Source organism: Notechis scutatus, chromosome 2, assembly GCF_049901735.1.
Source record: "Notechis scutatus isolate UNSWTSFEM ecotype Mainland chromosome 2, rNotScu1.2, whole genome shotgun sequence".
NCBI lineage: Eukaryota > Metazoa > Chordata > Lepidosauria > Squamata > Elapidae > Notechis > Notechis scutatus.
In genome coordinates this window covers 64,392,022-64,418,595 of record NC_142010.1, presented here as the reverse complement: position 1 = coordinate 64,418,595, position 26,574 = coordinate 64,392,022, and the positions used below count along the sequence as shown (strand labels likewise).

General features: G+C 39.7%; 2 protein-coding genes across 2 annotated transcripts in view; both read left to right on the top strand.

Annotated features, from left to right (window-relative positions):
- GRM2 (glutamate metabotropic receptor 2) overlaps window positions 1-24,842 on the top strand; it is a 128,598-nt gene extending 103,756 nt beyond the window's left edge. Inside the window, exons 3-6 of the mRNA XM_026673234.2 lie at window positions 5,371-6,208; window positions 7,716-8,782; window positions 18,886-19,060; window positions 23,808-24,842. Of these exons, the coding sequence (XP_026529019.1) occupies window positions 5,371-6,208; window positions 7,716-8,782; window positions 18,886-19,060; window positions 23,808-23,881 (2,154 nt within the window). The 3' untranslated portion in view covers window positions 23,882-24,842. The remainder of the gene's footprint in view (window positions 1-5,370; window positions 6,209-7,715; window positions 8,783-18,885; window positions 19,061-23,807) is intronic.
- LOC148132050 (uncharacterized) lies at window positions 20,994-23,709 on the top strand. The gene is made up of 3 exons (XM_087953926.1): window positions 20,994-21,063; window positions 21,836-22,487; window positions 23,667-23,709. Exons 1-3 carry the CDS (start codon window positions 20,994-20,996, stop codon window positions 23,707-23,709), a joined length of 765 nt encoding a protein of 254 aa, XP_087810052.1.
- Window positions 24,843-26,574: the final 1,732 nt, after the last annotated feature.

The following is a 26,574-nucleotide window of genomic DNA, read 5'->3' as shown; positions in this document are numbered from 1 at the left end:
AGTGTTGCTAAACTCCTGACTCATTGGAGTCTTAGCCGCTTACAAAGCTCCATTTTATAATCTATTAGCAATTTGCATATCTTATCTTCCTGAGATATCTTAAAGCCCTTCTGTGTTTTCTGTATATTTAAACCGAGATATTTTTTTTATCTCCCCTAATTGCTTAATCTTTATTTTCTTTCCTAATGATGCTATTATTTTATTGGCCTCATCATTAGTTTCAGTAATCAATGCAATATCATCAGTGAACAACAATAATAATGATATTTTCCCATTTGTCTCCCTCTTAAATAAACATGGATCGGCTAACCCAGCTCTGAATCCTATATTGTTTAGTTCCTTTACAATATGCTGGTTCCATTCATAGCCTGATTGTTTAAGACCATAGAGGCTTTTTTTTAACAACCAACAATCATTATTATCTATTATTTCACTTTTAATTCCAACAGGTTTTTTCATATATATAGTGTGTCTTAATGGGGCGTGCAAGTAAGCGGTTTCCACATCTAGGTGGTTAATTATATATTTTTTGCTAGCTGCCCACACTAAAGCTGCGCTCAAGGTTGCTGCCTTAAGACTAGGTGCAAACACCTCATCATAGTCATTGGCATTCTGTCTAAAACCTTGGGCTACTAATCGTGCCTTATGGATTATATTTCCATCTTTATCAGATTTTACCTTAAAGATCCATTTGCAGCCAATGGACTTCATATCTACAGGTAATCTCGCATTCTCATATACTTTCATATCCTTAATGAGTTCAGTTCCTTATTCATTGCTGCATACCAACTTTCCTTATCCTTAGTAGGATACTTTTTTATTTCATCTACAGTACATGGAACTTTATTAATCTGGCACACTGTGTTAGCCTGGTACCTATCAGGCGGTCTAGATATTCGTGTAGTTCTTCTGGGAATTACAGGGCTTGCAGGAGGACTTTTTTGAACTACTATCTGTTCATCTTCCTCATCCTGCTCAGCTATTGGATCTATTTCTTCCTTTATGGGCTCTATTTCTTCCTGTATTTCTCTCTTTACTTTATTCTTAAAGTTACAGGGATAACTAATGGGATTTCTATAGGATTCAATAATTACTTCTTTATTGGTATCCTGTTCTAACTTCTCCCATCCTACGTGCTCTAGAAATTGGGCACTAGCACTACATAACACCTTAGATGTGCCTTTCTCCCAAAATCTATATGCCCTATGGTTTGCTTGGTAACCAACGAAGAAAAATCGTTTAGCTCTGTGTTGCCCTTTATGCCTGAGTTGTTTAGGGATATGCACCCATGCTGGTGCACCAAATGTGTGCAGGTAACTTAGGTCAGGTTTCCTGCCATGCCACTTGGTGAATGGTATTTCACCAGTCGTTGTGTTAACAACGTTGTTCAATATGTTATTAGCACACATTGTAGCCTCCCCACAAAGAATCAGGTAATCCAGAATCAGTTAACATTGTTCTAACCATTGCCTGTAGTGTTTGGCCTCTTCTCTCTATGAATGCGTTGTGTTCTGGCCTGTATGGTGCAGACTTCTTGTGCTCTATTCCAGCTACCTTTAGTCTGTTCTGGAATTTGTTGTTAACAAATTCCGTACCATTATCTGTCACCAGAGTTATCAGTTGCCGTTTAGTCTTTCTTTCTGCAAATTTAAGCCAGTTGAAAAAATGTTGATATGTTTCAGTTTTGCTCTTCATTAAGTAGCAAAACCCATATCTAGAATAGTGGTCCATAATGCTCAGTATATATCGAGCACCCCCATACTGGGTTTCTTTGGACCTATGATGTCTGCAAATATCACTTCTAAAGGTTCTTTGGTTTTGAAACCATTTAACCTATTTGCAGGCAATACTTTGCTCTTATCTTCACAGCAAACATTACAACGCAAATATTTATCACAAGGTTTTAACCTTATTCCATCAGATAACTCTACTGTACGTTTTAGCATTTTAAAATTTACATGCCCCAAACGCCTATGCAATAAATGGATACATTCATTATGAGGCTTTATATTGTTAAATACAGTCTGTGCCTCACCTTTCTTACTATCATCTAAGACGTATAACGTTCCATTTAAAGCTGCAGTTACCCTTTTTTATCCTTCTCAATTATGCAATTATTATTTTTAAATGTAATTACATAACCTAGTTTGACTAATACCCTTACAGAAAGCAAGTTGAACTTTAGTTGCGGTACATACAACATTTTTATATCCTGATTTATGCACGGACAATGTGCAGTACCTTCTCCTTTCGCTTTCAGGTTCCAGCCATTAGCAAGTGATATATGTTGAGAGCTTGTAGACATTTTTACAAATTTTGTCTTATCTCTCGTGATGCAGTGGGATGCACCACTGTCCACCACCCATAAATCATTCTTCACATCACAGTTGCTAAACATGGTTAGTTCAAAGGCTTTCTTGGGCTTTTTTACATTCTGGCTTTTTCCCTTTTGCAAAAACTTGCCAAATGTCCTCTTCCTCCACAATTAAAACACTTTTTAATTGTGTATGCCGTCGAAGATAAATTCTCTTCTTCCGGGTGCTTTCCTTTACTAAGCTGGTTTCTATCAAACTTTGAAGATAATTTCTCTTCTTTCTTAGATTTATCTTCTCTCAGCTGGTCACGTTCACACCTTCTTCTGGCTTCTTCTAGTAGCCTGCCTGTAATCTCGGTTAATGAGAGGCTATCCTTAGGCAATACTTCCAATGAAGTCACATAGTCATCATAGCTTTGATCTAATGAAGATAATATAATGTATACTTGTTGCAGCTCATTAAAGATAAGCTCTTTTTCTTGTAATTCTTGAAAATGCTCTTCATACAGTTTAAATGAGCTAACATGTCTCCATTCCTTTGAAGATGTGTTCGAAACAGCTTCCGTGTAAGATTTATATGTGCTCCTACACTGTCCCGAACATATATCTTCCTGAGGTTCTCCCAGCAGTTTGCAGCATTTTCTTCTCCACGAATATGGACAAGCTGCTGGTCACAGAGAGTCAGTCCTATGATGCATAAAGCCTGCTCATTCTTCCATTTATAGTCTTGTAACTTTTGGTTATCCTCTTCATCATCAGGATCCCAGCTACTCACATCTGGTGGGTTTGTTATTATGTCCCACAAACCTTCTCTGCGTAGAAGTAAACTACATTTCATTGACCATGAAACATAGTTTGTTCCATCCATCCTGGATATCAGGGACAGATGTGGTAGATTTACTTGTGCCATTACTCTTCAGATATATGACTATTTTAAACTAATAAAAACAGTTTGTTTTTACAGTAATGTGCAACTCACACCAACTCTCACTGCTATATGCTGGTTAGTTAGACTGTGCAGCTGGGCCCATAACCATTGTTAGTGTTTGGGGATAAACCCCTAGCAGAGCATGCAGCAGCAGTCAAGCCAGGCAGCCAAATGAGAGAGGAAGGGTTTTAGAGTATACACACACTGAACACAAACACTGTTTGTAGTTTAAATAGTTTTTAATCCAGTTAGAGTTTAAGCATTGTCAATCAGTCCGTATGTCATTCACAATATATCCATTCAGTAAGACTCACTAACTCAGTCCAGATAATAGTCCTTACTATATCTTTATCAGCCGATAAAGATATCTTCTCCTCCTCCGATGCCTTTCTCCAGAGGATAACGCTGGATATTCAGTAGAACGATCAAACAGTAGACAGTCGCAGTAAAACAGTAGTAAACAGTTGTATCCAGCAGTAAACAGCAGTAAACAGTAAACATCAAACGGTAAACAGTAAAACAGTAGGCAGTCTCACAGTAGGCAGTAGGCAGCAAGCTTTCTCCTGCTTCCTCTTATTGCAGTTTCTAACCGCACCCTTAATTGGCTAATTACATGCAGTGTGGTGCTTAAAGTTACAAACACTTAAACTATGATACCTTAGTTTATATATTTATCCACCCAAACCTTGTTGGGTATCAATGTTATACCCAACAGTGTTCTTATGTGTTTATGTTTGAATGAGTTAATAAAACCTTGGAGAAAGGTTAGAAAAGGACAATGGAGAGCAAGATAGAAGAAAATAAAGCAAGTTAGAAAGGGAAAATATGTGATTGTAAGGAAATGTGTTAATGTTGTCAAACTTTCAAATAATTTTTAGAAATTTTTAGAAAAAAGGTTTTATGTTTATCTTGTATGTTTTGTATGCTTTTAAAAATTAATAAAAAAATTTTTTTTTTAAAAAAGTAGATAGTATACTATGCTAGCTCCCTGACAACAAAATCTCTGAATGAAGTATTTGGCGTAGCACTCAGTTGCATCTGAGACTAATCTTTATGACCATGAGTCAAATTTCCAGCTTGGATGTTTGGGGAAAAAAATCAGATGCAACTCCAGAACAGCTTTCAAAACCAATAAATCTATTCCTGGTTTCTCTGCAGGATGTACAACATTGGAGCTAAACTGATTGTCTTGAAGTGTTATGCTTTTTGGGAGAGCTTCTGGGAACACATTCACTGCTGGTGGTTACTCACAGCTTACTCTACTCCTGGCTCCTTTCCCTTGCCATAATTTTCTTTTCAACATTTCAGGGCCAGCAGAAAAATAAACTGTAGAATAACCAAACAATGCTTGAATGGAAGATTAGGTAGGGGAAATGAGAGGATCTGTTGTGGTGTTAAAATCCCCTATAAACGTCATGTCTCCTGGAAGACAGATACTGACCAAAACATTGCTTTAAATGCTCTTTTGACTGGAGAACTCGTCTACTTTCCTCCATCTCTTTAAATATATTGGATAATAAAAAGTCAACTGAATGTTAATTCACTTGTTATTCAGAGAAAGTGTAGACATTAAGACTATGTTTGTATGCTAAAGTAAACCATGCTGTACTGGTGCCATGTTTGTTTTTATTTCCCATTGTGTAAGCATACAACTCCAGTCAAGAAGGTATAGCTTCTGAAGGCAGAAGGATGATCAGAACTATGACATGAAATTCTGATATCTACCAAACTGCTTATGATGTAGAATCTATGTTTAGGGCACATACATGATCTGTAAAACAATTATAAGAAACCTTATATAATAAATTCAGAGTATGCCATTCCTAAGCAATTTTACCATATTTAGTTGCAATGTCCGAATTGAACCTTACAGTATGTAGCAGTTATTCAAACTAGACTAGAGTCTACAGAAGGTCTGTATGATCCCCAAACAGAACAGGGGAAAATGTTAATTCTTCCTCTACCACCTTTAAAAAATAACAGAAAATTATTCTAGTGGGTTACACTTAAATAGTAATGTTTTCCACGCTAGTGGGCTGAATAGTCCTGTTCCTTTTTGCGCATTCCTATTTCCCCCCAATTACTCACTAAGAATCTTCCCTCTCTTCCTTGACCTCTTTCTCCTCAGGTGGCTAATCTCCTACGGCTGTTCCAGATCCCTCAGATCAGTTATGCTTCCACCAGTGCCAAACTGAGTGACAAGTCTCGCTATGATTACTTTGCTCGCACTGTCCCGCCGGACTTCTACCAGGCCAAAGCTATGTCTGAGATCCTGCGGTACTTCAACTGGACCTACGTCTCCACTGTGGCCTCTGAAGGAGACTATGGAGAAACAGGCATTGAAGCTTTTGAACAACAAGCTCGGGCCCGCAACATCTGCATTGCCACTTCTGAGAAAGTGGGACGCTCTATGAACAAGAAGACTTTTGATGGAGTGATTAAAGCACTGATGCAAAAACCCAGTGCAAGAGTGGTAGTGCTATTCACCCGAAGTGAAGATGCTCGGGAGCTGCTAGCAGCTGCTCAAAGGATTAATGTGTCCTTCACTTGGGTGGCCAGTGATGGTTGGGGGGCTCTAGAGAGTGTAGTGGCTGGCAGTGAGCCAATTGCTGATGGTGCTATCACTATTGAACTGGCATCCTACCCAGTACAGGAATTTGCAGTGTACTTCCAAAATCTCAACCTCCACAACAACAGCCGAAATCCATGGTTCCAGGAGTTCTGGGAACACAAGTTCCAGTGTAGTTTCCACAGCCAGAACTGCAGTCATTTCTCCTTGAAGTCAGGGCAGTTTGAGCAGGAATCCAAGATCATGTTTGTGGTCAATGCAGTCTATGCAATGGCCCATGCCCTTCATAATATGCATCAAGCGCTCTGCCCCAATGCCACCAAGCTCTGTGATTCCATGAAGCCAGTGAATGGTAAGCGGTTCTACAAGGATTTCATGCTCAACGTAACTTTTGATGGTAAGCCAAAGTAATGGTTTGATATAGAGAGTTGTGGGGACGAATAAAGAACATGAAGATCAGGGCATGGAGAACAGAACTGGAGCCCCAGATTAAATTTAATGATACAATCTTAGGGCAGATCATGGCAGAAATATCCTGAAAGGTAGAGTTTTCTCTATGAGCACAAACTGCCTGGTGTTGTGGTTACCAGAAATATTTCTGTGTGAATTGCTGTAATATTAATTGGAAAAAAAAATCCCTCATTGATTGAATGTTGCCATCAAGTGAAAAAGTCTCACTCTTGTTTTCTTCGGTATGACAGCTGCTAGTTTAGCATGCTTGTACAAATGGAACAAAACTTAGTTTTCTTAGGCCAGGAGATTTGACTGCCTAGAACAGAAGTCTCCAAACTTGGCAACTTTAAGACTTATGGACTTCATCTCCCATAGCTGGCTGGAAAATTCTGGGAGTTGAAGTCCACAAGTTTTAAAGTTTTGCCAAGTTCGGGGACCCCTGGCCTAGAATTTGACTTTCCATAAGTTCTGCTAATATCTTACAATGAAAGCAAGATTATGAAAGCAAGATACACATTAAACTTCATTTAAGAGAGATTTGCAGTATTGTTGCGATCAAGCCAAAGGGCTCCCCACCTGTATCCAGCTAAGTTCACACTTGCATACATTTGATTTTGCTTTCCTATGTACTCACCTTGGAGTGTCACGGCGCTGGAATAATAAAGCAATAATGAGCCCCTGAGTTTTCAGGTTACAACAGAATTCTGGCTGGGGAGTTCTGAAAGTTGAAGTCCACACATCTTAAAGTTGCCACGTTTGAAAAGCACTCATTTCAGCAGCCATGTCTTCTAGAAAGCATCGGCTATTTTAAAGGCTGTTTCTTCCATGTGGGAGCGGGAACCTACAAAACTGCTTCACTGACAATCCAACAGAAGTGTTGTCTATGTATACAACTATCAAAAACTGCATATGGAGCAGCAAGCCTTCCAGAAGATGTGGCTGCTTGAGTGTTTCTAGGAGGGAGGTGTTGTTTGTACTAACATGCTTTGAAAAAATGCCACTTCCGAATTCTTTGCATAGTTCTAATGCACAACTTTTGGGAAACATTAAAGGATTATTTATTATGTTCTGGCTGCTCTGCGGTGATTCCAAAGATAGCCTTTCCAATCCTCATGCCTTTCAGATATTTTGGACTTCAGCTCCTATATTTCCCCATGTCTAATTCAGTTTTTAAGATTTCTGCACAGATTATATTGCTATCAACTTTGTTGAGAATATGCAAGTAAATTATGTACGTTGGGGGTGATAAGCATCTCTCTGTAAAAGAAAAAAAGACCCATAGTTTCTATCCATACGAAAATGACGAGGAATAGAACTTCTGTTTTTAAATAGAAAGTGACAAAAGTATAACAGAACCAATTTGGGGGAAAAGTTTCCATGTGGCTAGCTCAGTTTTGTAATCATGTTATTTTTCTCTCATTTGAACCCAATTTTCCAATTCCACTTCACAGCTCCATTTCGACCACCACTAGACACCAAAAGTATGGTTCGATTTGACCAATGTGGAGATGGAATTGGTCGTTACAATATTTTCAACTACCAGAGAGCCAATGGGAGATATCGCTATCAGAAGGTAGGCTACTGGGCAGAAGGACTCATTCTGAACACCAGCCTCATTCCATGGGTGAAGACCTCCATTCCTGTTTCTCAGTGCAGTGATCCCTGCAAGAAAAATGAAATGAAGAGCATGCAGCCAGGAGACATGTGCTGTTGGATATGTATCCCATGCCAGCCATATGAATTTCTGCTGGATGAACTTACTTGCAGAGATTGTGGCCTTGGTTATTGGCCCAATATGACTTTAAATGGATGCTACGAACTACCCCAAGAGTATATTCACTGGAAGGATGTCTGGGCTATTGGGCCAGTCACAATTTCTTGCCTTGGTTTCATGTCCACTCTGTTTGTTTTGGGGGTTTTTGTTAGGAATAATGACACTCCCATTGTGAAAGCATCAGGCCGAGAACTATGCTACATCCTGCTGACTGGAGTGTTGATGTGCTACAGCATGACATTTATCTTCATTGCCAAGCCTTCCACTGTGGTCTGTACTCTGCGGCGCCTAGGGTTGGGCACCTCCTTTGCTGTCTGCTACTCTGCCCTCTTGACCAAGACAAACCGTATTGCACGGATTTTCAGTGGCATCAAAGAAGGCGTGCAGCGTCCACGGTTCATAAGCCCCACCTCCCAGGTGGTCATCTGCCTGGCTCTTATTTCATGCCAGCTCATTATTGTCATTATCTGGCTCATGGTGGAGATTCCAGGCACACGAAAGGAGACTGAGTCAGACAAAAGGTATATTGTCACCCTCAAATGCAACAACCGAGACTCCAGTATGCTAATTTCACTCACCTACAATGTCCTCTTGATCGTGTTGTGTACAGTCTATGCCTTCAAGACCAGGAAATGTCCAGAAAACTTCAACGAGGCCAAGTTCATTGGATTCACCATGTATACCACATGCATCATTTGGCTAGCCTTCCTGCCCATCTTCTATGTTACCTCCAGTGATTACCGCGTAAGTTAGCTCTTGCTGGGAATAAGATTTAAAAAAGGTATCTTAGCATACAGCGGGCAGCTTCAGAGAATCTTTCCCAACCTGGTGCCCTCCAGTCCAGATGTCCTGAGATACAATTCCCACTGATGGAGTTTGGATTAGGAGGGAGGAAATTGAAGTTCTAGTCCACTCTTAGCTACAGGAGATCACTGGTGACTTTGGGCCAGTTATTCTCTTTCAGTCAAAGCTCCATCCTCATTAGATGATTGCTGTGGGGAAACATAGGAAAAGGGAGTGCTATGTATGCCACTTGGAGCTCCTGAATGAAAGGTGGGATATAGCACTAATAAACATAATCAATCAGAAATTATGAATTGTTCCACAAGTAATCTATTTTTATTTGGCATATGTCAACTTTTATCTCTTTCCCCTGATGCTAGCAAATTTTAGTTAATCTGTTCAAGGAACAACTAACAGCCCAATTCATTCATTCATTCATTCATTCATTCATTCATTCATTCATTCATTCATTCATTCATTCCACAGCATGCACCAACAAGAAAATAAAGGCAGCAAAAAGAGTAAATAGTCAAATTTAAGTTGAAGGTGCTGGCAACTTTATTTGTGAGGCTTCTTTGTTGGTAAACATTCCAAGAAGATCTTGGACATGGGAAAGATGTTTGCTGCATAATTAGCGCTACGGTAGCGCTAAAATGTGACAAGTATCTTCTGTGTTAATTCTGTTATTAACTAATTGCAGAAAGACAATGCTGCAGCATTCCAGGTCTTGAGTGTGCAAACAGTCAAGGTCTTCAGTTGCATATCTGTATTACAGGTTTGCACACATATCCCAGCTGTCATGCTTTCCCTTATCAGTCTACTTCTAGGAATTTCTGGAACAGAACCTGACAAAGAGTGTCACACTATACCAGAGGTCCCCAAACTTGGCAACTTTAAAACTTGTGGACTTCCACTTCCAGAATTCTATTCTGGCTGGAGAATTCTGGGAGTTGAAGTCCACAAGTCTTAAAGTTGCCAAGTTTAGGGACCTCTGCACTATACCCTCAATTTAGTTGCCATTGTGATAGTTGTAAGTTATTCTTCACCATATCAAATTAAAAGAGTCATACTTTTTCTTTCTTTCTTTCCATTTTTGAAACACTTTTTTCCCCTATGGAAAGAATACATAAAACTCTCCAGGGTTTCTCCACACTCGATATACTTAAGTGTGATTCAGTTTCTGGAATATAGATAATAAAAGCTCCAGTGGGGATGGAGAAACCTGTAGCTCTTTATTGTTAAGACCATAAGAACTATCCCAAAAGTGCCAATGGTGCTTGTGTAATTGCATCCTGGATAGCACAACAAGAACAAGAATAACAGTAGAGCACCACAACAATAGAGCTATTTATTCATCAGCACGTTGCACTTTGGGGAGCGCAAACCTAAGAACATGCTTCATCTATATATAGCGAGACACAAGTTTTTTTTTTTAATACACAGAATTTTGCTGCACCCAGAGTTTAGGGGTCCCAAATGAACATACAGTTCTACAAAATGTACAGTGGGACAAAATGAATTCCCCACATCCCTGTGTGTACGTATTATAGCCAGGGACTAGAGAAATGATTGCTCTTGCTGTGCAAGAAATAGCAGCGTATCACAGCCTTCTGATTGACAGGATAACTGGAACACCTACTGGAGTGGGTGCTTGACTTAATTCTGCCCTCTCCCATTTTTAGGCATCCAGTCATGACAATATTCTGACATCATTAGATGGAAAAGCAGAATTGCTAGCCCATCCCTAGGAAGAATTTGGAAAGCAACTGAGGTTTTCCCCTGTTAGTAAGCACAAAAATATGGGTTAATGCTAGCTATTTAGTCCCTGCCTCTCTCTTGCAAAAAGGAATACATTTAGGGGTTGACAAGAAAGGTGGGACAAAGCACTCAACTGATTGGCTGACAAACAGGAACAGCTTTGATGACCATCTTCTTACTCAGTCACTGGCCTGAAGGGTGAATGCTTAATGGGGGTGGTGGTCCTCTGGGAAGGTAAATGTGCCCGCGCTCACAGCATCTTGGCGTCTGAGCAGAACTGAAAGTAAACAAAGCAGTTAGAATCAGCTTTGGGTACATTGAGATTAGATTCAGGAGAACTGAGAGTTGGAAAAGCTGGTTACTTAGAAAAGCCCCTGGTGTTCTTGGGGGAGGAAATATAATAAAAGAGGTCATTTTAAAGGCATTATTCTTATAACAAAATTACTGTAGTTCAAGTAATTTGGGAGCTATGGGTCCACACTGTTTTTATAATGATATAATTGCATAAGAAGAACCTCACAGTTTTGGTCAGAAACAGCAGACTCTCATCATGTTCAAATTATCCATAATTGAGTAATTAGAAACTGAGAAATAATTATTTTTTGAACCTTAAGGCAATTTTGAAAATAAGCATTTCTAGATCTCACCTTCAATTACCTGGTCTCTTTGAACCTTGTAGCCATCGTGTTTGGTTCTTTAGAGAAACAGGCAAGCCCTTTTGCCCATCGGAAAAAAAAATGTGCTAGAGCTTTTTCGAGTGATCCTTTTTAATATCTGAGAATTCAGAAACTGAAAATAGAGCTGCCATTAATGCAAGAATCTTATGGATCACCTTTATTTATTTATTTGATTTTGCCAATTGTTTACAAGATAATAAGTATAAGTGTAGACATAGTTGTGAATACATGAAATGGGTACATATAAGAAAAATAAAAGAATAAGAGAAACAATAGGACAGGGACGGTAGGCACGTTGAATGTTGCGCTTTTATGCACGCCCCTACACACCTCTTAGAAAGGGGTGAGGTCAATAGTAGACGGTCTAAGGTTAAAGTTTTTGGAGTTTGGGGAAGAAACTACAGAGTCGGGTGAGAGTATTCCAGACATTGACCACTCTATTGCTGAAGTCGTATTTCCTGCAATCAAGTTTGGTGCGGTTTACTTTGAGTTTGGTATCTATTGTGTGCTCTTGTGTGGGAGATGCTTCTGCGGGACATAAAAATCACAATCTGTTTGCTGGACGTGGAGCTGGATTGATATTGAAAAGTTCGCTCAGTGCTTCCTGTTTCATACTGGAAATCTTTAAATGACAAGTGTGAGAGACTTCAAAAGGAATTGCCATATAACGAGTTTTCTGGTTGTGTTACTCTTGTTTTAACTGGGTAACTGGGATAGTTCTCGTTAGCTTGTTTGCCTTTGGGTATTAAGTATATTAAATGGATATGTGCTTATTCAAATTAAGCACCATCTTAAGCTTCCTTTAAGAGTGGGTAATTTAATTCCACATAATGCTTGAGAAGGGGTGGTATGCTGTCTACTTGTAGATGGTCCCCTAATACATTTGAATTCCACTACCTAATTGGAGTTGAAAACATAAACATCTTTTTGAAAGCGGCATGATCCCGGGTTACATCTCTTCGTACAGACTCAAATTCAAGTTCATGCTCATTTTTATATTCCATTTCATATCTTATTACTATTCTACATATTCTATATAGCTTCTCCCCTCTTTTAACTTCCCTAATTTTATTTTATTTATTCCATCTCAATTCCAATCATTATATTTGTATTCTTTGTCTGCCCTGTTTCAACTATCTACTATCTTTTCTCATTAAACAAAATTTCTCCTGTAATCACTGATTGGAGTATGATGCCTTTATATCTTTCCCTTAAAATTATAACACTTAATATAATACATAACTTCCATTCGGATTCTGCTTGGTACAGTCTAAAGCTACACACTGTATTTAAAAAAAAGAAAAAATTATAAATGTATAATATAAATAAAACAACAATCCATTCCAATTCAATTCTATCATTAATATTAATATTCATTTAAATCTTAACATTTTACACATTACTTTTCAGATAGATATCATATTCCTACAGAAACACTTATAAACTTTCCATAATTAGTTCCCCCCAACTTCACTTATATTTTATAAAACATTGAGTAGTTAAAATCTTCCCGTTCCTTCTTAATTCAATTCTCTCATTTATTTTATTACATTTATTTTGTTCACAAAAGTTTCACCAAGTTACACTGACTATTTTATCCCTCTTTTTAATCATATGTTGTTTCCCAATTTTTTTAAGATTATTTCTATTACAAATATAACAATACAATCTTATGTACCTTCACAGAATCCCTTTTTCAGTTAAATTTTCACCCATTATCTCTGAATAGGTCCTAGTTCTTTACATCTTGCTCCAAACCTTTGTAACTTCTCTTCCTTTCCTTGTTCCCTTTCTTCTTTTCTCTCCCTTTGTAGCCCCTGTCTCTCCACCTCCATTTCCCTCTTCTGTATTCCCCTTTTCTGTTGCTTTCCAACCTTATATCCACTTTTCAAATTATTTTTCCTTTTTGGCTGTTTTTTAAGTCTTAAATTCTCCATTCTCTTTCCCCCTTTCCCTTTCTTCCCTAGATAAAGTTACTTGTTCATTAAAGATGGCTTCTTCTTTGTCCCAATCTTCTTGTTGCGCAGTCTTTTCTTGTAGTTTCTTGTAGTTACAGATCGCCATTTCTAAGAATTGAAAAACAGAGCCAAAGGAGCCCTTTCCTTCTTGTACCTATTCTTTATATTTTTAAATTCCATTTTCAGTTCATCCAAGGGTAATGCCATTGTAGAATTTTTTAAACAACCACCCAATTGTTTTTAGTGATTCAAATATAATATCCAAAAATCCAAAAGTCACCAAGCAATCCAAATACACACAAATTGTTTCTTTTTACACTTTTTCTTTTCTCACTTTCTCTTTCTGGGGTTACTATTTGGTTACAAAGTTCCATTTAAAATGTATCTTTTAGAAGTCGTATTGAGATTTAATTTTAGATTTTTTTGAAGTCCAGGCAATCTCCTTCTTCCAGATCTTGCCCTTATTCTTTTCCTCCCCTTCCTGCTTATAAAAGGATTTTTAGTGTCCAGAAATCTTTGTTGTCCCTTTGGCAATTAATTATATTTTCAGCTTAATGCCTATTAGTGCCAAAGCAGATTTTTCCGATTTCTTATTCAACTCTCTTCATTGTCAATGTAAGGAAGGAGAGAGAAGAAGAAAAACGTTCCCTTTTCACTTTCATTCGCTGCTTCCAACTCTTCTTTGGGAGCAATGTTATCTTTTATAAAATTTAAATTCCAGGGTACCTTAGTTGTTGCTTTTTATCCCGGTCAGCCAAAACTTTCACTTCTTAACTTCCTCCTGCACCTTCTTTTCCGGTTGAGTGCTTCTTTGAGGCGGCCATCTCTGACCGCCGCTCTACCGCCTTCGGGAAAGGGAATTTGACCAGCCGAGAAGAGAGGTGCGGCTCCCTTGACCCTGCTGGCTCTCCCCCATCTTCACCACCTCTACGGGTGGCTTAGCCCCGAAGCCAGCTGGCTCGGGCACTCCAGCGGCAGCCCAGGCAGAAACCATGCACGATCGCGGATTCCTGCCTGCCGCCGAAGCCCTGCAAACCGGAACTCGTGTTCTTGTCACTTAAAGTTGTTGGTTAACAATCCCCTGTGTTTGTGGGAGGGTTTGCTCTGGGAGGAATTTTGCAGAAAATGAGTTTATTAGCAAATTCTAATTTACTAAAGACTAAGCATGTGTTATTTCAGCAAGGGCCTATGAGAGCCTTATTAAAAAGGCAAAGAGATCTTTCTTTATTGCCAGTTGGATTTGTGTAGCTCAGATGAATAAATATATGATAGTTGAAAAACTGCAGCTGCTCCTTTAAGGAGCCAAGCTACTGAAGTAGTAGAATTTCTTTTTTCAGATTTATGAGGAAACCTGAAAACATTTTCAATGCTATAACCAAGATTGGGAGATGCTGTGCTTGTGCTGTCTAGATCAGGGGTCTCCAACCTTGGCAACTTTAAGCCTGGCGGACTTCAACTCCCAGCAAAGCTGGCTGGGGAATTCTGGGAGTTGAAGTCCTCCAGACTTAAAGTTGGCAAGGTTGGAGACCCCTGGTCTAGATGATTTTTCCTTAACTTTTTTTTTTTTTTTTAGAGAATCTACTTTTAGGAATCTCAAGCAGCTAAGCTTCCTCTAAAATAATCAGAGATAGATATTGCTCCCACATGAAATGGGAGATCTTCACATTGGGATCTCATCTGACTAAAGGAGAAATCACACTAGCAGCTTCAGGGTTCTTAATCCCGCTCTACAAATCAGTATCAGCTGAAGGTTTGGGTTGCTTGTGTGGAGCCAGAGTTATGAAGTTCCATTAAAGTACTAATAGTATGGGAGCTGCATTTGCCGTTATGACAAAGCTATACAATCCCACAAAATGCAATGTGAAATATAGTTGTTGCTGTAAGGACTTATTGAAGAAACATAGTGATTGTCAAATGAAGCAGCCCATCCACTTCATCCTGCCAAGAGAGCTGGCTGAGAAAATTCCCTCACAAGCCGTGAGAAGAAGGATTTGGAAACAAACCTTGGTAGCAAGCTCCTCAGTCTGATTTAGCTTGGCCCTTATCCCATATTAGAATGATAGCTTCCCGGTAAGGTTTCAGAAGGCTGCTCTGAAAGAACTAAGAAGGAACTGAATGATACTGTTGAGACCACTTTGATGTAATGATTAAAGGCACTGGACTAGGAGCAGGGTGACCTGAGTTCTAGACTTTCCTTAAGCATGGACACTAGCTGAGGGCAGGGGTGGGATTCAAAAATCCCAATGACTGGTTCTCTGCCGGTTGCTGGTGGGCATGGCCATGGTGGGCGTGGCCTACTGGACCTTCCAGCAGGGCTGTTTTTCACCTTCCCCAGAGTCCGGAGGCTTCCCTTGGGCCTCTGGGAGGGCAAAAATGGCCTCCCCCAGGCTCCGGAGGCCCTCCAGAAGCTGGAAACAGGCCCATTTCCGGACTTCCGGAACTTCCGGGAGGGCTGTTTTTCACCCTCCCAGAGCCTCCACGCAGACCCTGCACTTACCTGCATCCAAAGCGTGGAGATTCATGGGAGGGGAGGGGTGGGCGGAGCCAGTCAGTTCAACTACCAGTTTGGCAAACCAGATGTAAATTTAATATCTGGTTCGCCCGAACCAGGCCAAAATGGCTGAATCTCACCCTTAGCTGGGGGTCTTTGAGCCAGCCGCTCCCTTAGCCTTTATCTGGGAATTTTAAAACCTTTTGGAAGAAGATCCTGGCAAAGCACTTGGGAAAATGTTGCCAAGGAAACTGCATGGATCTATATTAATACTTTTTGATGGCTTTTAATTGCTTGGAATGTAAATTGCCTAAAATCTGAGGGGGGACATAGAATGTAGAGGTAAGTACCTAAACAAATATGAAAAAAAAAAAATTCTTAAAGAGGAATCAGGTTTAACATTTGTAATAGATTGGATTCACATATCATTCTAAAAACTTGGCTTAGTTTAATCGTAAATTGCTAAAGAAGTCACAGTTGCTGGTTGTAATGCACTACAATGAATTATAAACCAGACTCTCAGAGTACTGAAGCAAAAACAGGACTTCCATAAAAGGGCTGCAAAAATCCTTTGTTGCCATCTAGTTGTCATTCAAATGGTTGCGCTTAGATACAAGAGCTTAGACATAAAACACATAAACCAAACATGGTTTAGCACAGAGTATGAAGCCAATCACATAAGCAGAGTAAGAGCAAAATGGGAAGCAAAGTTTTGGATGTTTTCAGGGGGAATTAAACAATAGCTGGTGCTGGGAGATAAATTCTTAGTTTTCTGGCTTCTTGAATGAGTTTAAACTTCTATGGAACAAACAGGGAAAAATTCCTAAAATAAGTTAAAGGATGCAAAATGTCAAGATGATGAATTAATTCTCTGAAAGGCAAGATTACTCCTGATTGAAACTTATTTTTCTTTCAAGACTTTAGATTGGCCTTGTGGTAAGTTACAAATTTGTTTCATGACTGTTCTATCTAGTTCAGGGGTGTCAAACTGGGTTTCTTTAAGGGCTGGATCAGATTGTAGTTCTCTGCGGGCCGGTGGGGGGCAGCGATGGGATGGACACCTCCTGCAGCACTCTGCCGCCCTGTTTTTGGCCTGGATGGCCTCCTACAGCACTTTGCCCACCAAAATGGGGCATGGTGGGATAGCTCACAGCCCCCCCTTATGCCCCATTTTGGTCAGCAGAGTGCTGCAGGAGGCTGTCCAGGCTGAAAATGGGGCACGAGAGGCCGCCTCCCCCCCCCCATTTTGGCTGCCAGAGGCTCCACAGGCCAATCCTTTGCTATTTCCAGGCCATCCCTGCAGGGCAGATTTAAGCACCCTGCAGGCCAGATTCAGCCCACAGGCCTTGAGTTTGACACCCCTGCTCTATCTAGATAGAAATCTGTCTCCATATTTTCAGGGTTCCCACAATATTTCCTCATGTGGAGCTAACTCACTGTTGGGTTAAAGTAAAAGATACTATAGTTACAAAGTTTAAATGAAGTATAGACAGTTAACTAGTAAGATTTATAAGTATAAAAGTCATTGTGGCTGAGTTTTTCTCTCTCAATACATTCATATTGCTAAAACTAGATTTACTTTTTACCTCCTAATCAGTAAGGCTATTGTGAAAATACATTAATTGCTTATTAAAACAATTTATTTGTATATTCCTGAAGACAGCCACGGGTCTCCTGAGACTTTCTCATAATTTTTTAATTTCATATTTCACACTCTGTTGCATAAGATCCATTTATATGTTGTGGGAATTGACTTCTGACAACATGGCAAATGCATTGATTGAGTGCAAAAAAGGATTGCTTAATTTCTGAGTTGAGTCTCTTTCACCACATTGTATAAATCTCTTCTAGTCTTCCTTACACTTTAACCGCCCACTTCTTTTCGTGTATTTTTATGCATTCGTTTTGACATTTAAGCAGCAACCTACCAATAGTTTAATTCTTCCAACCTTAAATTGGGTTAGAATTGGATTACTGAACTGAGACACCATATTGATCAAGCTCAGAGAAATATTTGGACAGCTGTGGGCCTATCTTAATGTCTGGCTAGACAAGATCTTTGCAGGAAAATAATTCAGAATAGACACAACTGTATTGGGCACATGGACAGCACTGGGTGTTCTATTTTTTTACTGAAATTTGTGGATAGGGTTATTATATTTCCTAATTTTTAAACTGGTGTTAAGCTTCTTACTGGAATTTTCATGCATCCTTATCAATTGTGGTTTGAGAAGACACTGGATCCCAAAAGTCATATGTGGCTTTGAAGAAGGCTTGATATGTTACACAGCAATCTAATAGTGGAAATAGTAATAGGGAGATTGTATGATGGAATATCCATCACATCCATCAATGGTCAGCTTGTGAAGTTCAAGGTGAGAGGCACAGGATGTTATTTTTCTTCTTCCCCCATCCCCCTTCCACTAGGAGGCAATTAACTCTGCCTACATCAATATTCAGGGCTATTTGAGAGGTATTGGGGTGGGGGTGGAGATAAGGAAGAGTCCTGTGTCACTTTCCCAGAATGCTATATTTCAACTCTCGGGACTGATGGAAAGTCTTGCAAACTTTTCTCCTGCAAATCTCGGCATTTCCAGCATCTTGCCCACAAGGACTCATTCCCTACCAGCAGAGGTGCACCTCCACTGCCTCCAGGAACGCCTTCAGCCATTTGCTCAGGAGGTCCAGGATCCCTTTCTTAGTTGATTTCTCTATAAGGCCTCTTAGCCATATCTGCTACAAGTTTGGTGTTCTCAACGAAAAGAAAAAAGACATTAAAAATGTTGGAACCTCCTTTCCTTTTGTGCAAGCACAGGGCTATACCAACGTATATACCAACGTTCATCCAGTCCCAAAACTTCCCATAAATGTCTGAGGGCCCCCATACCTACGACACAGTTTGCTCTCATTTCTAGTGGATCCAAAAGCATTTCAAGATACAAGGAAGCTCCGTACCTTGTTCAGGGATCGTGATAGGGAGACAGCAAGTTGGTGGGTTGCCCAAATATTATCCTTGTTGTTGGGATTGGGCTTTATATGAACATTTCTTCACCAAGCGTACCAGTGGGTTATTACATCTGGATAGTTAAAGTGTCTGTAGGTCCACCCTGTTTTTCATGTCTTTGTGCTTTATGCTTCGAGTTGCTGGACTGGTTTGCATCTTCCTTTTCCCCTTCACAGGTTCAGACCACGACGATGTGCATCTCAGTTAGCCTAAGTGGCACAGTAGTTCTTGGCTGCCTCTTTACTCCCAAGCTGCATATCATTATGTTCCAGCCCCAGAAGAATGTAGCCAGCCATCGCGTTTCCACCAACCGATTCAGTGTGACAGCTGCAGGCTCTAGCCACTCGCAGGGTGAGTGTGTGTGAGAGAGTACTTATAAGCAACAATCCCCATCTTATATTTATTGGCAGTGTGACTGAGAGCAAAGATTTTTCCTTACTCATTGTACTCAGTGAATAAGTTTGTCTACAGCATTAACTTATTCTGACTGTCGTATGGCTGAATTGTCTTTAATCTACTGTCTTAAACATCTGAGAGTTCATGTAGGTGTTAGGATTGAGCAAAGAGCACCATTCTGAAAAGCAACAAATGTTCCTGGGAAATTACAAAATAACTGCTGATAGTTGTTGGTTTTGTCACCCATGGCTACATTTACACATAATGCAAAACTATAAATCTGATAGGGTGAAGGCAAGATGCAAGATTTATCCTTCTCCTCTGAAGGAGGAGTTTCTTTTTCTTTCTTTTTTTCAGTTTTGACCAACCCAGCTGGTCTTGATATCTGATGAACTGAGGCTTAAGTGTGCTTGGTGGAAATCTTAAAATCAGAGTTCAAAAAGCTGACCTGTTTTCACTAACTGTAGTTAGATTAAGCATAGTTTTGGATTTGGGCATGATGTAGCAGTTTCCTGTCTCCCTTTATTAACTGTGATCAAGACAAAATAATCATTTGTGCATCTGCAGTTTATGCCAGTTTAAATAGTCAATATAACAACAGTATCAGCTAATGTGTCAGCCAATCAGCTTTTTCCCACACTGAAAGCAAACAGTACCAGTTGGAGCAACACAAAAATCATCAGTCATGCCACCACCAGCCATGCTCGTGAGTTCATCAAAGCCTGGTGCTTCCATCAACAGACACATTGACCTACAAGGAGCCAAGAAGCCCTCAGAATCCGAATCAACTGCACAGCCAACCAGAGATAGCACTGACCCCCAACCAACCCCTGCAACTCCCTTCCACCAGCAGTTCACCTCCCTGACCTGACCAGATGTAATCTCCCTATCACAAGACCCATCACAAGATTCTCACTGATGACTTACACCTGACCTATCACAAGACCCTGACTTGACACACAGACACCTGAAGCCGGAGGTGGGATTCTACCAGTTTGGACCTAAGTTTTCATACTGGTTCGCTGAACCGGTATTTCAACTGACCGGTTGGCCCCACCCACCCCTCCCCTCCCAGGAGTCTCCACGTGATGCAGGTAAGTGCAGGGTCTGCGTGGAGGCTCTGGGAGGGGGGAAAATGGGTCTTCCAGAAGTCCAGAAACGGGCTGGTTTCCAGCTTCCAGAGGGCCTCCAGAGCCAGGGAAGGCCTTTTCACCCTCCCAGAGGCCAGGGAAGGTGAAAAATGGCACTCCCAGAAGTTGTGGTAGGCCACACCCACCATGGCCATGCCCACCTAGCAACCAGGCAGCGAACCGGTTGCTGGGATTTTTGAATCCCACCCCTGCCTGAAGCCCTTATAAACAGAAGAACATTGACATCCCCTAAATTCCGCTGAAGATGTTACCAAGCTTGGTAACCAAACATTCAGAAACCAACCCACAAGCTTGGAGAATGAACCTTCACCCTCAGTATCAGCCAATGTTGCTAAGGAAGTTTGTTAAATGTCTTATCTGATAAAGTGATTCCATTTTCCCCACAAACTAGTCTACTGATAACTCTTTGTATTTGAATATCATATAACAAGTAATATACTATACAATTTATATAAAGCATAACCACCCTAGAAAAAGTCTGAAAAGAACCAGGATATAGGAAGGTATATGAAGGACGAGTGAAGGGTGGAGAAGGAGGATCTGTGACATTATTTTTTCTTACTCAAAACCAAACAGCTAAGCTAAACCATCAACTAATGGTGTTAATTTTGTGTCATCATCTTGTCCTCTCTTGAGTCACTATTCTTATCTCTTCTCTGAATGTGAAATCATGTCACAAGATTTCACAGAGCAATTGATCTGTGAAAATAATCAGCAAAAGACGAAACTACACAGAGATGAAAACTAGTTATTTTGTCACAGAATTTGTCTTGTCTGCTTCTGCATATAAAATGCTGAACCATCTTTGTAAGCCATTTGAATTGAGTGATGCAGGCCATTTATTGAGTTATTGTGTTATCTACAGTAATTTGTTTTCCCAGTAAATATGTCCTGGCAAAACAGTTAAATCAAGATTCTTTTCAGAGACCGAATGAGAATATACTGTAAGGAGAGAGTAACAGTAGCCTGCATTGTAAGAAAGTAAAACTCTTTGTTAGGAAACACTCCTAGCACACTTTCTTAACAAGGCTTGGCCAACATACTGTTCTTGTTGTTACTCTGTCTATTCACTGATTTGTATCACAGCTTTTAGACTGGGTATTTGGGTGGTGGGATTCAAAATTTTTTACTACTGGTTCTGTGGCGTGGCTTGGTAGGTGTGGTATGGGAAGGATACTGTAAAATCTCCAGTCAGAGGTAGTATTTGCCGGTTCTCCGAACTACTCAAAATTTCCACTACTGGTTTTCCAGAACTGGTCAGAACCTGCTGAATACCACCTCTGGTTCTAACCAAAATCCTAGGAACCCTGGAGGCATCATTGTGGCATGGAGGAAGTTCCACACAAGATAGGGTTTGTTTGTTGTTGTTGTTTACAAAAATAGTGGTATCAAGTCCAGTAAATTTCCAAATATTTGGAAAATCCCTTTGTTAAAGCTTCAAGAGTCCAATTCCTATGGTATTAAAGCTGACCTTTTCTTCCAAACCCTTTCAACTGCAATTTTCAAATCCCATATTTTGTTACTTTTTCCATGTGTTTTTGTCAATTGAACTATTGGCTGATATTGCAACATCCATGAGTCACACTTTTTAATAATAATAATAATAATAATAATAATAATAATAATAATAATAATAATAATAATAATGCCCTTCATCCTCGCAGCGGCATTGACAGACTCTACCTACCAAGGCAAATAGGTAGGCGTGGAATGCTGCAAGTACATCAGATAGTTGAAGAAGAAAAAAGGGGTTTGGAAGAATATCTGAAGGGCAATGAAGAAGATGCACTGAAGTTAATATGCCAGGAAGGCTTGCTGACTACCAGAGAGACCAAACTGGCCTACAAGAAAGACCAAATGAAGAACAGAATGGAAGTATGGGAAAACAAAGCACTACATGGCCAGTACATTAAAAACAAAGCAGGGAAAGCAGATAATAACAAGACCTGGCTATGGCTAAGAGCAGGAAAGTTAAAGAAAGAGACTGAGGGACTAATTCTGGCTGTGCAAGACCAAGCCTTAAGGACAAATGTAGACAAAGCCAGAATTGAGAAGACAGGAACAGACAGTAAGTGCCGCCTATGCAAAGAAGCTGCAGAAACCGTGGACCACCTGGTAAGCTGCTGCAAGAAGTTTGCACAAACTGACTACAAGCAATGGCATGACAAAATAGCAACAATGGTGCATTGGAAGATCTGCAAGAAATATCATTTGACTGTAAGCAAGAACTGGTGGGACCATAAAATAGAAAAAGTCATAGAAAATGAAAAAGTTAAATTGCTCTGGGACTTCAAAAATCCAGACAGACAGGCACCTACCACATAACACCCCAGACTTAACAGTTGTCGATAAGAAAGACAAAAAAGTCTGGACAGTGGATGTGGCAGTGCCTGGAGACAGCAGAAGAGAAGAGAAAGAACTGGAAAAGATAACAAAATACAAAGACCTACAAATAGAAATAGAACAACTATGGCAAAGGCAAGCAAGGGTAGGACCAATAGTAATAGGCGCCATGGGTGCAGTCCCAAAACAACTGGAGCACCACTTGAACACCATAGGCATTGACAAATTTGCCATCAGTCAATTGCAGAAGGCAGCTTTGCTTGGAACAGCTTCCATCCTGTGGCAATATCTATAACACCATCAAACATCCAGATTTGCCTATCCCAGGTCCTTGGTAAAGATTTGATAGGTAGACAAAAATGCCAGTCTGAACATCTGGCTGACTGTGCAATTATTATTATTATTATTATTAATAATAATAATAATAATAATAATAATAATAATAATAATAATAATAATAATAATAATAATAATAATAATAATTGTATATGTTTCCAGCATCCATAGTTTGCATTTTAAATTCCTACAATTATTAGTGAATATAGTGTTTGTAGTTGTAGTTTTCAAGATGCTCTCCCATCTTCTCCAATAGTATCTCACTAGTTTGGCACTGCTGCTCTCATCTTTTCTTTCATCCTTCTTCACCTGCATGAGAAAGCAACATCATCCAATCAGACTCTTGAACGGAAGAATTGGTGGGCTAGATTAGTCCCTGCAGGCATATCAGATAAATATCAGGCTGCTTAAGAGCTTCTCAAGGGCAAAGATAACAGAACATGCCAGGTGCCATTTTCAAAATCAAACTAGACGAACAGATGTATGTAAGAAAATGTACTGGGTAAAATTTCTAGCTCTTTTGAAAATAGTGATTAATGAAAAGACCAGTTTCATCCCCCTCCCCATTTTAAAATTTGCTTCAACCAATTTCTACTCCTTTTCCATGACTATTTCACATTTTATGTGCTTTGTTTGACAGATTTCTCCAAAGATACACTCTTTTGTCTGTTTCTTTTCTATTATGCACATTTTGGCAATTTTCCTGGCTGTCATGTTTTTCATTTGAACAGTTTGCCTATGGTGAACTCCTTTATCAGTGGGGAAGGGGGTTGATAATTGGTTGGTTGGTGAATGGTGATGTTTGACACATTGTTAAGTATGAGATTCATAATGCCGTCCTTTGAAATCTTTTCCCAATTTGTGTCTCCCAGGGTCAACTTCTCAATATGTCCCAACAGTCTGCAATGGCCGCGAAGTGGTGGATTCTACAACCTCATCCTTGTGAACACTTGTGCTTGGTGACCATGAGTATTTGTAGCCGTTGTGCTCATCTCCTGCAAAACAAATGCCTTTTTTTGTTTCTCACTGGGCCTTTTCTTTCCTTAAAAGATAACAACAGCAACTAGTTTCCAAGTTCATCTGTTGACAGACTTTTTCAAGGCAAAGGAATAGGGACACAAGAAATGAGATCAAAGCTTTATCCTCAAAGACAAAGACCAATGCAGAGAGGCAGGAATATTTCAGCATAGGTTGAGAGCGTGGTGTTTTTTTTTAAGTAATCCAGTGGCTCCATATTGTAGGACATATAAAAGTTAAACGTACAATTTGGGCTACAAGACACTGAGCTAAAGTAACATTTTCTCTTTGTATTAATTTTCATCTCTTTCTATTAGACTTCAAATTATGAAGAAATCAAGGAAAATTTGGTACAGTGCAAGAGGTGGAAGAGAATCTTATATTTAAAAACCTGAAGATTCAGGTGTCTTAATTGCATTGAACCAAATTGTTATATTCTTTGGTTTGTTTTAAAACTTAGCATTGAGTGAGAGCTTTCTCAGATAAACAAACTTATGACATAATCTAAGAAGGAAAGTAAATGCACAAATGGAATTTAATACACAGAGCTGGTCAAAACCAGGAAGAAAAACTCTGAAATTGTGTTGTTTTAATAACAATACAGAAGAAGCACACTGAAATCTTCTTTGATGGTTGGGTAATACAGTTGGCAATAACAGTGAAATAAGCAAAGGACTAGTTGTATAGACCAATAAAAAGGTGCTTGAAAACTTCCATGATGATTCAGGACTGTAGACATTGATTCAGAGGGGATTCTAATCTCCAGACCTTCCTCTGTTGTATGAAGAGGAAGAAGACCTTGATCTTGTTACTTGAATTATACATTAGTTAAATATTGAGAGATATCGTTCCAATATAAGCCCAATACTAGTTTCTTTGTGTCCTAATGATTCACAGGAATTCAGTTATGGGAAAACATAGGCTCTTAAGCAAGCAAGTTTATCCAAGCTACTTAGTGAGAGAAAAACAATGGGCAAAATGCCACTACACCCAGATGGAAAAACTGAGAATATCCTTCTATCATGGAAAATATTTCTTCTGCTTGCCTTTGATGCTAAAGTTTCACAAAAACTGTTAGCTGCCTTCTGGGCTGTTGCTATTCCACAGCTATGGGCTAAAGTTCTTTGCTCTTAAAATGAGAATGGCAATCATTTCTGCTAGTTTCTAAAGGGACGCACAGAACTTCTGGTATCCAAAGGAAGAGGCAACAAATTATAAAGGAACTTGAGGACTTGCTGTAGGCCAGGAACAGATCTGGGGGAAAAAAGTCAAACTTCTCTTTCGGAAGACTCTTGAACTTTTGTTTACATGTAGCCTGTTCTAGGCAACAGTTCTATTATAGCACAATTATTTCTTCTTTTAAGCTGCCGGTGTGGCCAGTGAGCTAAGTTAGTTAATAGCACATTTTTTTTCTCCATGGAAAAGCCTGCCCAGCCTCCATCTGTCTTCTATGCTTTCTTCACTATATCCCTGCTTGTCAAATATTTTCAAATCTGTCAGATATGCAACAAGGGACAATGTTACATGTGCAGTGAGAAACTGGGTGCTCCAGTTAAGTGTCACTCTTTGGAGTATCTGCCAGTATCTGTCATTCTTAAGCATCAAAAGGCTTCCTTGAAAGAGCAACTGGGCCACCAAACGCCATCACAAACTCTTCCTAACTGAAAGCGGGGAAAGTTCATATCTCAAAGATTCCATTCGTCATCTCTGGGCAAATTTATCTACTTTAGGAATGCTGCTGAAGGTTTTGAAAGGAAACCCTTTATGCCTAAGTATATACGGTGCTGAATATTTTGGTGCAAATCACTTCATCAGTTACAATTTATGCCAAGAACCATCTGTGACTGGCGGTTGAGTTAGCATAGTATGTTAGACTAAAAATATCTTTTGCTAATTTATGCCTTGGTGTTTTGTACAAAGCCAATTGATTATACAGTTCTGTTAACCATAGTTGGTATCTTTGGGCAAACATAGCCATGGTTTCTTCTAAGCTGCTATGACTGGCTGTATGTACAGTTGGCTAATGGACACATTTTACACCGTGCTGTTTAAGAGAGGCACTAAATCCTTCATCACGGCTTGTGTAACCTTGTAAAACTCACTGTCAACAACAGGAAAAGCTTCGGGCTATTCCAAAATTGGGGGTTGAGGCAAAACTTCTTCAACAAACTTTCACTGAGGCCAGCACAAAGGAAAGAGTGGTTGTTTGTAAGTGGGATGTTAGATTGAGTGAGGGGAAAAAACAGAAGCCTTTGTTCAGGCAGCTGTTTACAGGGAAGAAATCTCAACTGTGAAAAAAGGGGTGAGGCGGGTTGCTGATGGGTCTTCAGTACTTCTGGCAAAATTATAATGCGAATGAAATTCTTTGCTAGATTGGGAAAAACAGTCTGTGCTCATCCAGATTTTGAGGAGCCCTTGGTCACATGGAAGACTTTCATAAACTTTCCAGAGGGGGGGAAAGATAGTGTGATTAGCAGCTGGAGCAAGATTTAAATATTTCTTGCACCATCTATAGAAATCTAGCACTTGTGCTATATAAAAGGGATAAATTAATTTGTGGCTTTTCTGAGAAAGCTCAGGAATGTGCCAAATCCAAGTGAAATCACAACGGCAGTACAATTT

Bases quoted from the DNA above. Each gene is read 5' to 3' on its own strand.
- LOC148132050 (XM_087953926.1), top strand. From the start codon at position 20,994: ATGAAAACTAGTTATTTTGTCACAGAATTTGTCTTGTCTGCTTCTGCA. The intron at 21,064-21,835 runs GTAAGCCATTTG...AACATCCATGAG, and splicing joins TAAAATGCTGAACCATCTTT to TCACACTTTTTAATAATAAT. The intron at 22,488-23,666 runs GTGGGACCATAA...TCATTTGAACAG, and splicing joins TTGACTGTAAGCAAGAACTG to TTTGCCTATGGTGAACTCCT.